The sequence below is a fragment of the Mytilus trossulus genome, chromosome 3 (assembly GCF_036588685.1).
Source record: "Mytilus trossulus isolate FHL-02 chromosome 3, PNRI_Mtr1.1.1.hap1, whole genome shotgun sequence".
NCBI lineage: Eukaryota > Metazoa > Mollusca > Bivalvia > Mytilida > Mytilidae > Mytilus > Mytilus trossulus.
In genome coordinates, this window is record NC_086375.1 from 85,397,267 (window position 1) to 85,410,090 (window position 12,824).

Sequence of the window (12,824 nt, forward strand, 5' to 3'; positions counted from 1 at the left end):
AACTAACAGAATTTCTAATCAACCACTAGCCTAGATAACTTAAATCTAGTTATAACTTTCTCAATTAAATTAAACCATCATAAATAAATATTTGAAAACCCATTCATTCTTTTATTTGTAAGAGCCCTATGAAGTGTGTAAGGCAATGAAATCAATCTAATCTTCAAAATAACAGTAATGTCTTGGTAGGCTTACATATTATCATTTTAGTTATAATCTAATCATGCAAAAATAGAACAGACTCAAATGGCTTAAAGCTGGCCATTGTAAATCTTTGGCAAATTTACTCTGGGTATGTAAATTAAATGTTAACACAAAGATATGTCTGGCCGTTTTGTTATTTTGATTGTAATACGCAAATGTAGAAATTGAAATAGTACTTCTTTAACCTATGAGTTTTTCAAAATATTCAAAGTCAATGAACCATGACTTAAGGGTCAAGCAATCTCCAGGAAAATTTTGATGCTAATACAAATACCAAATATGTTCAACCTACTTGTAGTGGTTCCCCATAAACTGAACTAATTGGTAAACGTATATATGTAAACTAAGCAAAAGTTTCAAAGTCAATCCACCATGACTAACATGACAGCCTTATGGCCAAATAATCTCTATGGTAATGGGATGTGCCAGTCCTAATACAACTGCATAACCAATACCATGGACCTGCCACTAGCGGTTCCTTGTTAACTGAACTCAGCACAAGCTAATACATGAAAACTAAGCAAAAGTTTCAAAGTCAATAGACCATGACTAAGGGGGGCACTCAGGGTCAAATAATCTTCATGGTAATGAGATGTGTTAATCCTAATACAACTGCTTACCAAATACCATGGACCTGCCACTTGTGGTTCCCCGTTAACGGAACTAAGAACAAACTAATACATTGTTCACACTTCAATCTCCACAGATACTCAATGAAACAGCATATACATAAATGTCAAATCTAATTATAATTAAATCTCCACAATTGCTCCTTTTGTTTATATCTCACCACATATATACAACGAGGTGCAAGTGTGGAGATTTAACCTTAATTAGATTGACATATGTCTTGCATTTTGACTTATTCAAGGCCAGACAAAACTGGAGAAAAATTCCTCAAACAATTTTTAAATAAAGGGTGCATTTACATCAACATATGTCTCATATTTCTGTCAAGTATCAGAAATCTAGGTTGATATATGGTTATACATCTTTCCTAACTTTTGCAGAAAAATCATTAAGTTACAAAGCCTAATTAAGAGAAGAAGAAAAAAATCCTCAAACATTGCTGTAATAGCAGATGCTCAACTTTAACATGTGTGCAATCCTTAATACTTAGATGATATTACCATCTAGTCATAGCCATATATAAGACTCATTTATTTAAATAGCCACCATTAAAATTAAAATAAATATTCAACTAATAAGTTGCATGCAAACAATTATATAATGTTGATGAATTTCTACTAATAAAGTTGATCAATTAATGCTATAATAAAGAACTCTCAAGAAAATCAATTAGACCGTGTATAAGAAAATAAACAAACATGTAATAATTTAATTTAATTTTAATCGTTAAATAAAAATTGCATTCTATCTAACTCTCTGTTGAATTTAATCAACTTTTAATTGATTTTCGACATCATTGCCCACTTCAACTCCTCCTACTTAACCATTTAAAACTTCTTAAGTTAGGTAAACACATCAAGCTTAAATACTCCTTATATTATATTACTTAATTCCAGCATCAAGGAAATTCTTTTAAGCTTTTGGCAAATTCTTATGATTGTGTCTAACACAATTACTCCCCCAATATATCAGAAATTGTATGAAATGAGTCTCGAGTTTTCAATTATTTAAGAAATAATTTTCAAATGATAAATTCAAATTGTTCTGGAATTTCCCTTAATGTCTCTTTTACTTTTTGATTGTTAATGTAAAATTTAAAACTTTTGGAATAAATGGTGTTTTTATGATAGAAAACATTTCAAGTCATTTGAGAAATCCGCTAAATTGACTGACAGTTACTTGGTTAAGTTGATAAAACACCTTACATTTTAAATCTGCAGGGAGACATTTTAAAATGTTAGAATATCATATTTAACCTTTATATCAATTTAGACTGCAATTTTCCCCTCTTGTATTTATAAAGAAAAAAATCAAAACCAGGAATCAGTTAGATTTAACTGAAGTATACCTATATTTCCGTTTTGAAATCCTAGCATAAAAAGATATTTCTCTTAATTTTTTTAATTTTCAATCAAAAGCGTAGATATTGTCAACAAGAATGTGTCCATAGTACAAAGACACCCAAATTGCACTATCAGTTTCTATGTTCACTGGACCATGAAAATTGGGTAAATACTCTAATTTGGCATATTATCATAGGGAACATGTGTACTAAGTTTCTAGTTGATTGAACTTCAACTTCATCAAAAATTACCTTGACCAATAACTTATAACTGAAGGGGGACAGACGGACAGAGGAACGAACAGTCGAAAAGACAGGCAAACCAAAGAAGGAACAGATAAACAAACAGATGCACAGATCAAAAAACTTAATGCCCATAAATGGAGCACAATAAAAAGTTGACACCTGGAATCAAAAGTCTTTCATATTAGTCAATTTCTATTGCAAAACTAGCAAATGAAGATGTGTCTTGCAATTTTATATTTTTTTTCGAAAATTAATTTCCACAATACCCATCTCCATTTAATTTTCAAAACCTGAGAATCAAGATTGTGTCCATAGTACACCGAATGCCCCAATCACACTATCATTTTCCATGTTCATCGGACCGTAAAATTGGGGTCAAAACTTTAATTTGTTATTAAAATTAGAAAGATCATATCATAGGGAACATTTGTACTAAATTTCAAGTTGATGTGACTTCTAATTCATCAAAAACTACCTTGACTAAAAACTTTAACCTGAAGCAGGACGAACGGACAGACAGATGAACAGTCGAACGAACGAACAGACGAATTAACAAACAGACCCACAGATCAGAAAACATAATGCCCCTCTACTATCGTAGGTGGGGGCATAAAAATTCATTGGCAAGGTACTTTTTACTCTTAAGCCTTTAAAAACTTGTTGAAAGTTAGACCAACAATGTGAAATCTAGGTGTTCATGTGTAATATTGCAGTCCTGATACAACAGGATTGTCTGACCAGATAGAATTATCTGCCCCTGACTGCCATGTAATTACAGATATCTAACGTGGGATGTAAGTTTACCCTGACAGAAAACAAATTAAGAATTGTAATAGATTTTAATTTGGAAATATAAAAGCCAGAACGCATACAAATATAACTTTTTTTCTTTGAAGTTTATTATCAAACAGTTCAGCAATTAAACTCTAAATTGTTGAATCTAAAAACCGTAATTGCAAATTGTGTAGGGGTAATGAATATGATTGATTGGGTTTCGGTAATATTATAAAAATATTTAGGTATTTCAGAATCAATGCAATTTGTAATCAAGTGTTTATAATCCAAAATAAACAAGTGAAACTGCGAGCTACTGCTCACTGATGATACCCCCGCCGCAAGTGGATAATATTAATAGTGTAAAAATATGCAAGTGTTCGGTAAACAGGAAGTTGTCGAGTGATGAATCTGAAAACGCATCACACAGTATAGCTGACTTATATAAATCCTGAAACCAAATTTAAGAAATCCTTGTATTGTAGTTCCTGAGAAAAATGTGACGAAAATTTTCAACTTGGCTATCATGTGTAAAATCATACAAGTGTTCGGTAAACAGGAAGTTGTCAAGTGATCAATCTGAAAACGCATCACACGGTATAGCTGACTTATATAAATCCTGAAACCAAATTTCAGAAATCCTTGTATTGTAGTTCCTGAGAAAAATGTGACGAAAATTTTCAACTTGGCTATCATGTGTAAAATCATACAAGTGTTCGGTAAACAGAAAGTTGTCAAGTGATCAATCTGAAAACGCATCACACAGTATAGCTGACTTAGTTAAACCCTGAAACCAAATTTCAGAAATCCATGTATTGTAGTTCCTGAGAAAAATGTGACGAAAGTTTCATGGGACGGACTGACTGACGGGTTGACGGACGGACAGACAGAGGTAAAACAGTATACCCCCTTTTTTAAAGCGGGGGTATAATTAGCTTTTAAAACAACTTCCTAGGTAATGACACAAACTTTTTTTTTGTTTGGTCTACACAAGCAACAAAACATATATCCCTGTTTACCAGACATACACCTTATGGACACTATACTTTGTAAATGAGGTAAATGGCTCCAACAGGCAGACTTTTATATCTTACAATGAATTAATACAGAAGTAGACAAAGTGTGATAGTTTAGAAAATAAAACCAGTAACTCTTGCAATAGTCCATTCTCCAAATGAAGGTACTTATCAACAAAGAGGTTCTCAGAGCCTGAATTGATCACCTTAAACTTTTTTGTAAATCTTGCATCAGTGATTATTTTGGTGTAAATGTTAATAAGGGTATGTATGTTAGAACATGCCTTTTTAAAAGATTCTCTATATATATCATAGTTTCTGCGAAAACAAAATAAATTGGAAAAACACTTACAACTTCTATGACAGAGAAAGATGAACGATGAAACAAATGTCAAGTGATGGCAATAGCTAACATGGCCTACACTCACTCACTGAATCTCCAAGTTGTACCATACAAGATACAAACAATGGCAATAGCTAACATGGCCTACACTCACTCACTGAATCTCCAAGTTGTACCATACAAGATACAAACAATGGCAATAGCTAACATGGCCTACACTCACTCACTGAATCTCCAAGTTGTACCATACAAGATACAAACAATGGCAATAGCTAACATGGCCTACACTCACTCACTGAATCTCCAAGTTGTACCATATAAGATACAAACAATAGTCTATCTATTATGATATTACATCTGAAATCTTACGTTTAAAAGACTTCGATCAGGTTAGGTAACAATTTTCTTCAAAACAATGTTTGCTATAAATAGTTACTTCATTGTCACTCTAAAGTGAGTTTTTAACACCCCTAGACTTTTAAGTACGTACATCTAAATGCATTATAAAAGCTTTTTTGAATAATTGTTTTGCACTTTTAAGATAAACTCTATCACAGTTTGTCTTTTCTACACTATCAGACAAGTTGTGGGTATACTAATGGATTAGTTTGTACGCTAGAACTTTACAAATGGAAGTCTTGTCATACAAACACTCAATTTATATCGTACAAATGTCATGTTACCTTACATTATCTCGCATGCACATGTCTAAATCGGTAAATTATAACATCTACTTATTCTGGACATGTCACAAGTTTGAAATATTTATTGCATAATAAAAACAATCAAATCATCCACCTTCTCCAAACAGCATGAACAGCATTAGCAAATTGAGCCTCTACAATTTAATTCCATATTTTCTCAAAGAATTAAGCCAACAGATGAGGGAGGTTTAATTGAAAGACAAAACAATTTGTTATCGATAGGAAACAGATATTCATACCAAGGAGTTTACGCTAATACACATCTTATGTTGGTGCAACTTAAATATCTAAGGTTCAGTGGGTTCTTATACAGCTAAATAAGGCATATTATTTCAAAAAAAATAATTACATTTTTAACTTGGCTTTTAAATTCTGTTGTATTTCTAGTTTAATGCTATGAAATGCTGTGCTAGATTCCAAATAAGGATACCTTTCTTGATTGTAAAAGGTAACAAAAAGTCATGTCAATAAAGTAATAGGTCACAAGTGTTCATGTCAATAAAGTAATAGGTCACAAGTGTTCATGTTGATAAAGTAATAGGTCACACAAGTGTACAAAAGTCATGTTGATAAAGTAATAGGTCACAACTGTTCATGTTGATAAAGTAATAGGTCACAAAGTGTTCAGTTTGATAAAATTAATAGGTCATAAGCAAGGATCCGGAAATTTTTTCACCTAATTTCGGTCATTTTCATACAACTTAAAAGTTGATGCCCCTTTTCAAAAAATTATGGTCAAAATCACATTACTGCATGAGACTCATTCCAGTATGCTCATACTTGGTCGTCATGTTTGTAGCATCAACAAACTTGTTTCACTGTTGCATCGCAATTACTTCATGATTTGACCTACCATTTTCCAAAAATCGTTTAAGAGCAATCAAGGGAAGGCAACAGTTTAAAAATAAAATGATTTTAATGACTCAAAACGATAGTATTCTCAGTTATCGCTTACGTTTCCTTTGATTCTGAAGTCAAAATTCAAACCTGGATGTACTGCGACAATAGTAAAACGAACAATTCCGGACTCATTTCCGGGATTAGTTTTGTTTATCTAAATCACAGGAAATCATCGGCTTTTTAATATTTTACCTTTAATAGTGATAGAATATTAATTAAAATAGTTGTACTAGCTTTATTTAGAATGAAATTATTTCAAATTTACAATTAATTGTCTAAATCTGTGGAAGAGAATTTCAAGCATGCGTATTACATAGTAAACAAAGCACGTGTGTTAGAAGTAAAAAAAAAAAAAATTCTACGTAAATTAAACCAAGTTTTAATTTAATTTTAAATCATAATTGACAATTGTCTGACCTGTTGAATAATTAAATAATGAAGCCAGTTGGTATGGACTTTTTATTTCTATATAATAATAGTTTGGAGCTTGTGATTAATTGCCAGGTGTGAATTAAAAACACAGGTAAAGAGATTAGCAATCATTAGCCAATAGCTCCCTGAGGCATTAATACAGTTATTAGGAGGGCCCTCAGGTTTATAACACTTTATTGAAGTGGCAGTTTAATTACAGGAAATAGATAACATAACAAAAATATATTCAAAATGGCGATTTTGAAAGTAGATCTCAACGTAATGACCATAATTATTTCGGTTGAAAAATAAAATTTGACCTAAATCCAAATTAAAAGTTTAGGACATTATAGTTTCAGTTTAGGACATGAATGGCAAATATGACCATTTCCGGACCCTTGGTCATAAGTGTTCATGTTGATAAAGTAACAGGTCACAAATGTTCACGTTGATAAAGTAATAGGTCACAAATGTACATGTTGATAAAGTTATAGGTCACAAGTGTTCATGTTGATATATATAATAGGTCACAAGTGTTCATTTCGATAAAGTAATAGGTCACGAGTGTTCATGTTAATAAATTAATAGGTCACGAGTGTTCATGTTAATAAATTAATAGGTCACAAGTATTCATATTTGATCAAGTAATAGGTCACAAGTGTTCATGTAGGTAACGTAATAGGTCACAAGTATGCATGTGTAATACAGAAACAGGTCACAAGTATTCATGTGTAATACAGAAACAGGTCACAAGTATTCATGTGTAATACAGAAACAGGTCACAAGTGTTCATGTGTAATACAGTAGAAGGTCACAAGTGTTTCTGAAGGTAAAGTAATAGGTAACAAGTGTTCATATTGATAAAATTATAGGTCATAAGTGTTCGTGTTGATAAAGTAATAGGTCACAAGTGTTTATATTTGATACAGCAATAGGTCATACGTATTCATGTGTAATACAGTAATAGGTCACAAGTATTCATGTGTAATACAGTCATAGGTCATAGGTATTCATGTGTAATACAGTATTATAGGTCACAAGTTTTTATGTGTAATACAGTAATAGGTAATAAGTTTTCATGTGTTATAAAGTAATAGGTCACAAGTATCCATGTGTTATACAGAAACAGGTCACAAGTATTCATGTGTAATACAGTAACAGGTCACACATATTCATTTGTAATACAGTAATAGGTCACAAGTATTCATTTGTAATACAGTAATAGGTAATAAGTATTCATGTGTAATACAGTAATAGGTCACAAGTATTCATGTGTTATACAGTAATAGGTCATAAGTATTCATGTGTTATACAGAAACAGGTCACAAGTATTCATGTGTAATACAGTAACAGGTCACACATATTCATTTGTAATACAGTAATAGGTCACAAGTATTCATTTGTAATACAGTAATAGGTAATAAGTATTCATGTGTAATACAGTAATAGGTCACAAGTATTCATGTGTTATACAGTAATAGGTCATAAGTATTCATGTGTTATACAGAAACAGGTCACAAGTATTCATGTGTAATACAGTAACAGGTCACACATATTCATTTGTAATACAGTAATAGGTCACAAGTATTCATTTGTAATACAGTAATAGGTAATAAGTATTCATGTGTAATACAGTAATAGGTCACAAGTATTCATGTGTAATACAGGAATAGGTAATAAGTATTCATGTGTAATACAGAAACAGGTCACAAGTATTCATGTGTAATACAGAAACAGGTCACAAGTATTCATGTGTAATACAGAAACAGGTCACAAGTTTTCATGTGTGATACAGAAACAGGTCACAAGTATTCATGTTTAATACAGTAATAGGTCATAAGTATTCATGTGTAATACAGAAACAGGTCACAAGTATTCATGTATGATACAGAAACAGGTCACAAGTATTCATGTTCAATACAGTAATAGGTCATAAGTATTCATGTTTAATACAGTAATAGGTCATAAGTATTCATGTGTAATACAGAAACAGGTCACAAGTATTCATGTGTAATACAGTAATAGGTCATAAGTATTCATGTGTAATACAGTAATAGGTCACAAGTATTCATGTGTAATACAGGAATAGGTAATAAGTATTCATGTGTAATACAGAAACAGGTCACAAGTATTCATGTGTAATACAGAAACAGGTCACAAGTATTCATGTTTAATACAGTAATAGGTCATAAGTATTCATGTGTAATACAGAAACAGGTCACAAGTATTCATGTATGATACAGAAACAGGTCACAAGTATTCATGTTTAATACAGTAATAGGTCATAAGTATTCATGTTTAATACAGTAATAGCTCATAAGTATCCATGTGTTATACAGAAACAGGTCTCAAGTATGCATGTGTAATACAGAAACAGGTCACAAGTATTCATGTGTTATACAGTAATAGGTCAGAAGTATTCATGTGTAATACAGTAATAGGTAATAAGTATTCATGTGTAATACAGAAACAGGTCACAAGTATGCATGTGTAATACAGTAATAGGTCACAAGTATTCATGTGTAATACAGTAATAGGTCATAAGTATTCATGTGAAATACAGTGATAGGTAATAAGTATTCATGTGTAATACAGAAATAGGTCACAAGTATTCATGTGTAATACAGTAATAGGGAACAAGTATTCATGTGTAATACAGTAATAGGTAATAAGTATTCATGTGTAATACAGTAATAGGTAATAAGTATTCATGTGTAATACAGGAATAGGTAATAAGTATTCATGTGTAATACAGTAATAGGTAATAAGTATTCATGTGTAATACAATAATAGGTAATAAGTTTTCATGTGTAATACAGAAACAGGTCACAAGTATTCATGTGTAATACAGTAATATGTAATAAGTATCCATGTGTAATACAGTAACAGGTCACAAGTATTCATGCGTTTTCAAATAAGCTGTACATAAACTAACTAATTGTAAAATTCTAGCGATTTCTGTAATTAGGTTATTTTTTTATTTCGATATTACCTCTATTCTGATATTAACTAAACAGAAAAAAAGGACATAAACAAAAATGTATGCTTCTTCTGGAGGCAGATTGTGAGCTTAAATGAACAGTGACCCCATATTTTTATTTCATTTTTCTGTTAAGAAAATGATAAAGTTCATTTCTAAAAAAAAAATTAGCGAAATCCTATATCAGAAAAAAAAAAAAATATACCCAGGAACCCAATTAATACCATTAATTTGATAGTTATATATCCTTCTGTTTTAATACCATTAATTTGATAGTTATATATTCTTCTGTTTTAATACCATTAATTTGATAGTTATATATTCTTCTGTTTTAATACCATTAATTGGATAGTTATATATATTCTTCGAATTTATTGTAATTTAGCTATTATCACTTATCAACTAAATGACAGAAATTTTCACTAATACAAATATACCACATCAATTGATCACATCTCATTATATTTATATTTGCTGTCTCACTCTGTTATTTAGGAGCCAATTCCACTTTCCCTAAATCTCCATTTATATCACTTATTTTGGCTTATTAATTATTAGTGTGTACTATACTGTAGAGGATGTTTAGCTTAACTTTTTTTATTTATTTTTTAATTAACATGTCCATTTACTCATTCTTTAGAAATATATTTGCATTTAACAAGCTTAGATATTGGCTTTGACAGATAAAAATTCTTTGATGTTAAGAGCGATGATGTGATATTCCAGTATATGAACTGATCCCGTTACAAGTTTTATAAAAGCTCCTCTTTCTCCAACCTTTATCGAATCAAGTATAATCAATTTTTACAAATTCAGTCAACAAAATGCAAGTCAAAAATCAAATCTTCCTGAAATTTGAATATTTTAAAAATAGTCTACCTAATTAACTGTAATTATTTAACTCACAATTTTAAATATTTCCATAAAATCAATGTTATTCAGTACTAAATGATGCAGTTGAAGGCATTTTATCAACTTAGAACAGAATTCAGTTTTGGTAAAAAGTGTCATTCCTATACATTTTCGGGGATACTCAAACTTTGACAAAATCTGTCAAACTGGCAGTTTTGAGTTTTCTTTAGGCATTAATAAATTGGGTACAAGTTTAGAAATATGTGATAATATTGTAAGAACCTACAAGGGCACATTTGAACTGTGCCTACTGCTACATAAACCTGAATACACAAGGCTTTCAATGGTCTTAGTTGACTATTTTGATTCCTAAAACAAAATAAGTCAGTGTCCTATTTTCTGTCAAAGCAATAACAAACTCTACTATAGTAGGCAATTATTTACATTTATTAATCATTAATGATACGCTGTAGTTATTAATTGAATTGCTGTACAAACATTTTCTTTAAAAAGAAGACCAAATTTTTTTATAAACACTGATGAAAAAGAAAATTATGAAATACCAACCTTCAAGCTTTTTCTAATTTTACCAACTGAACTTTTCCATTTTTACTTCCAAAAATAATGGTCCATTAATTTGAGTTTATCTTTTCAAACAAAACATTCACTCCAATTTAAAACACTTTTTTAATTTCCTTTAAATAATTGTTCCTACCTTTTTTAGAGTAAATATCATATTCCAATCCATTAGAATCATTAAACCCATGAGAACTTTTAGAAGTTCTGTAAGTTTTACAATTTTGACTATCTTTACATAATTCTCTATCAGATTTTAATTCACAACTAGAATCCACATCACACAGGTAACATAAAGAGACTCCAAAATTAATTAACAAGAATATAACAGGTGTAACCATAGTCTGTCCTGCTCAGTGGCTAGTATCCAAGTATTGCTGATTTATAAAATAATATCAAAAAGCACAATACAATCAATATTTGTATTATCCAACAGGTATTCAATTATATAGTAACTTTTTCACCCTTTGAACCTTATTATGATGATTTCTCATCCATAATAGATTCACCTGTTTTCTATAAAATTGCGTATTAAGAAAAGACAATCTGATCAGGAAAGTTTTTGAAGTTAAGCTCACATGAAATTGTATTACTTTGGTTAAGTACAAAAATCATTTGAGGGATTACTAAGCAATATGTCGAGAGTCAGTGTTGGTAAATGACGATTTTTACATTTATCAAATAACTCTAGATAAGAGCAACAATATTTTCCAATTGAAAGAATTTCCAATCAATTTGTGGCCGATTTGCTTTGGTTTTTATTTGTCTGTCATAGTCCTTGCATTGATCACTGTTGATGTAAATAAGCATGTCATAGAAAGCTGTAGAAGGATTTTTATCAATGACGAGATATCCTCTATTGTTTCCTTGTATTTATTGATATATCGTCTAATTTCTTTAACCTTTTAAATGACTATACTTGTACAAATATTAAACCAACATAATTAAGCTGTCCATTAGGAGCTTTTGATATCATATTTTTAATAACTTAACTTTTCATGTAAGAGCATTTTTTATATACAATTTCCATTTAATAATTTGGTGCCCGTTTCAGATAGCATTGTTGGAATAAACAAAACACAGAACGATTTTTAATATTTTGTCAATATATTCTGTGGTTAATTGGAATTAGAAAAAAAAATCTGTATAGTGTGCCAAGAAATTGAAAAAGCCCCAACACAGTTTTAGTATTTAATATATATGGATCATCAGATTTACCACTTGTGCAACAAATTTTGTTACCAATTTGTTTTTACTATTCATTTATCACTTTCAATAAAACACCAAATGTAAAAGACATTTATTTTCATCATCTAACATTTGTTCTCCAGATGTAATTTATTTCACATACGTCATTCAAATCTGAAGTTTGGTAGAAAAAGTATTCTTATTGTCCATACTAATTTCTTAGCAAGACAAAACAATGGTTCAGTGTCAACAGAGATCTATTTGCTTTCAATATTTTTCTCATATCTAAATTCCATATTGATCTTTAAAATTATTCTTTCAACTAAGATCCATTATTCTAAATTTAATTTTATTGTTATATTTGTACATTCCATATATACAAGTCAACTATAACAAGAATGTGTCCCCAGTACTCAAATGCCCCACTAGCACTATCATTTTGTATGTTCAGTGGACCGTGAAATTGGGGTAAAAACTCTAATTTGGCATTAAAATTATAAAGATCATATCATAGGGAACATGTGTACTGAGTTTGAAGTTGATTGGACTTCAACTTCATCAAAAACTACCTTGACCAAAAACTTAAACCTGAAGCGGGACAGATGGACGAACAAACGGATGGATGAACAAATGGACGCACAGACCAGAAAACATAATG

The 12,824-nt window shown here is 30.6% G+C and overlaps 1 protein-coding gene across 1 annotated transcript in view; it reads right to left on the reverse strand.

Moving 5' to 3' along the window:
• LOC134712696 (leukocyte tyrosine kinase receptor-like) overlaps window positions 1-12,422 on the reverse strand; it is a 192,095-nt gene extending 179,673 nt beyond the window's left edge. The window contains exon 1 of the mRNA XM_063574487.1: window positions 11,118-12,422. Coding sequence (XP_063430557.1) covers window positions 11,118-11,319 — 202 coding nt within the window. The 5' untranslated portion in view covers window positions 11,320-12,422. The remainder of the gene's footprint in view (window positions 1-11,117) is intronic.
• Window positions 12,423-12,824: the final 402 nt, after the last annotated feature.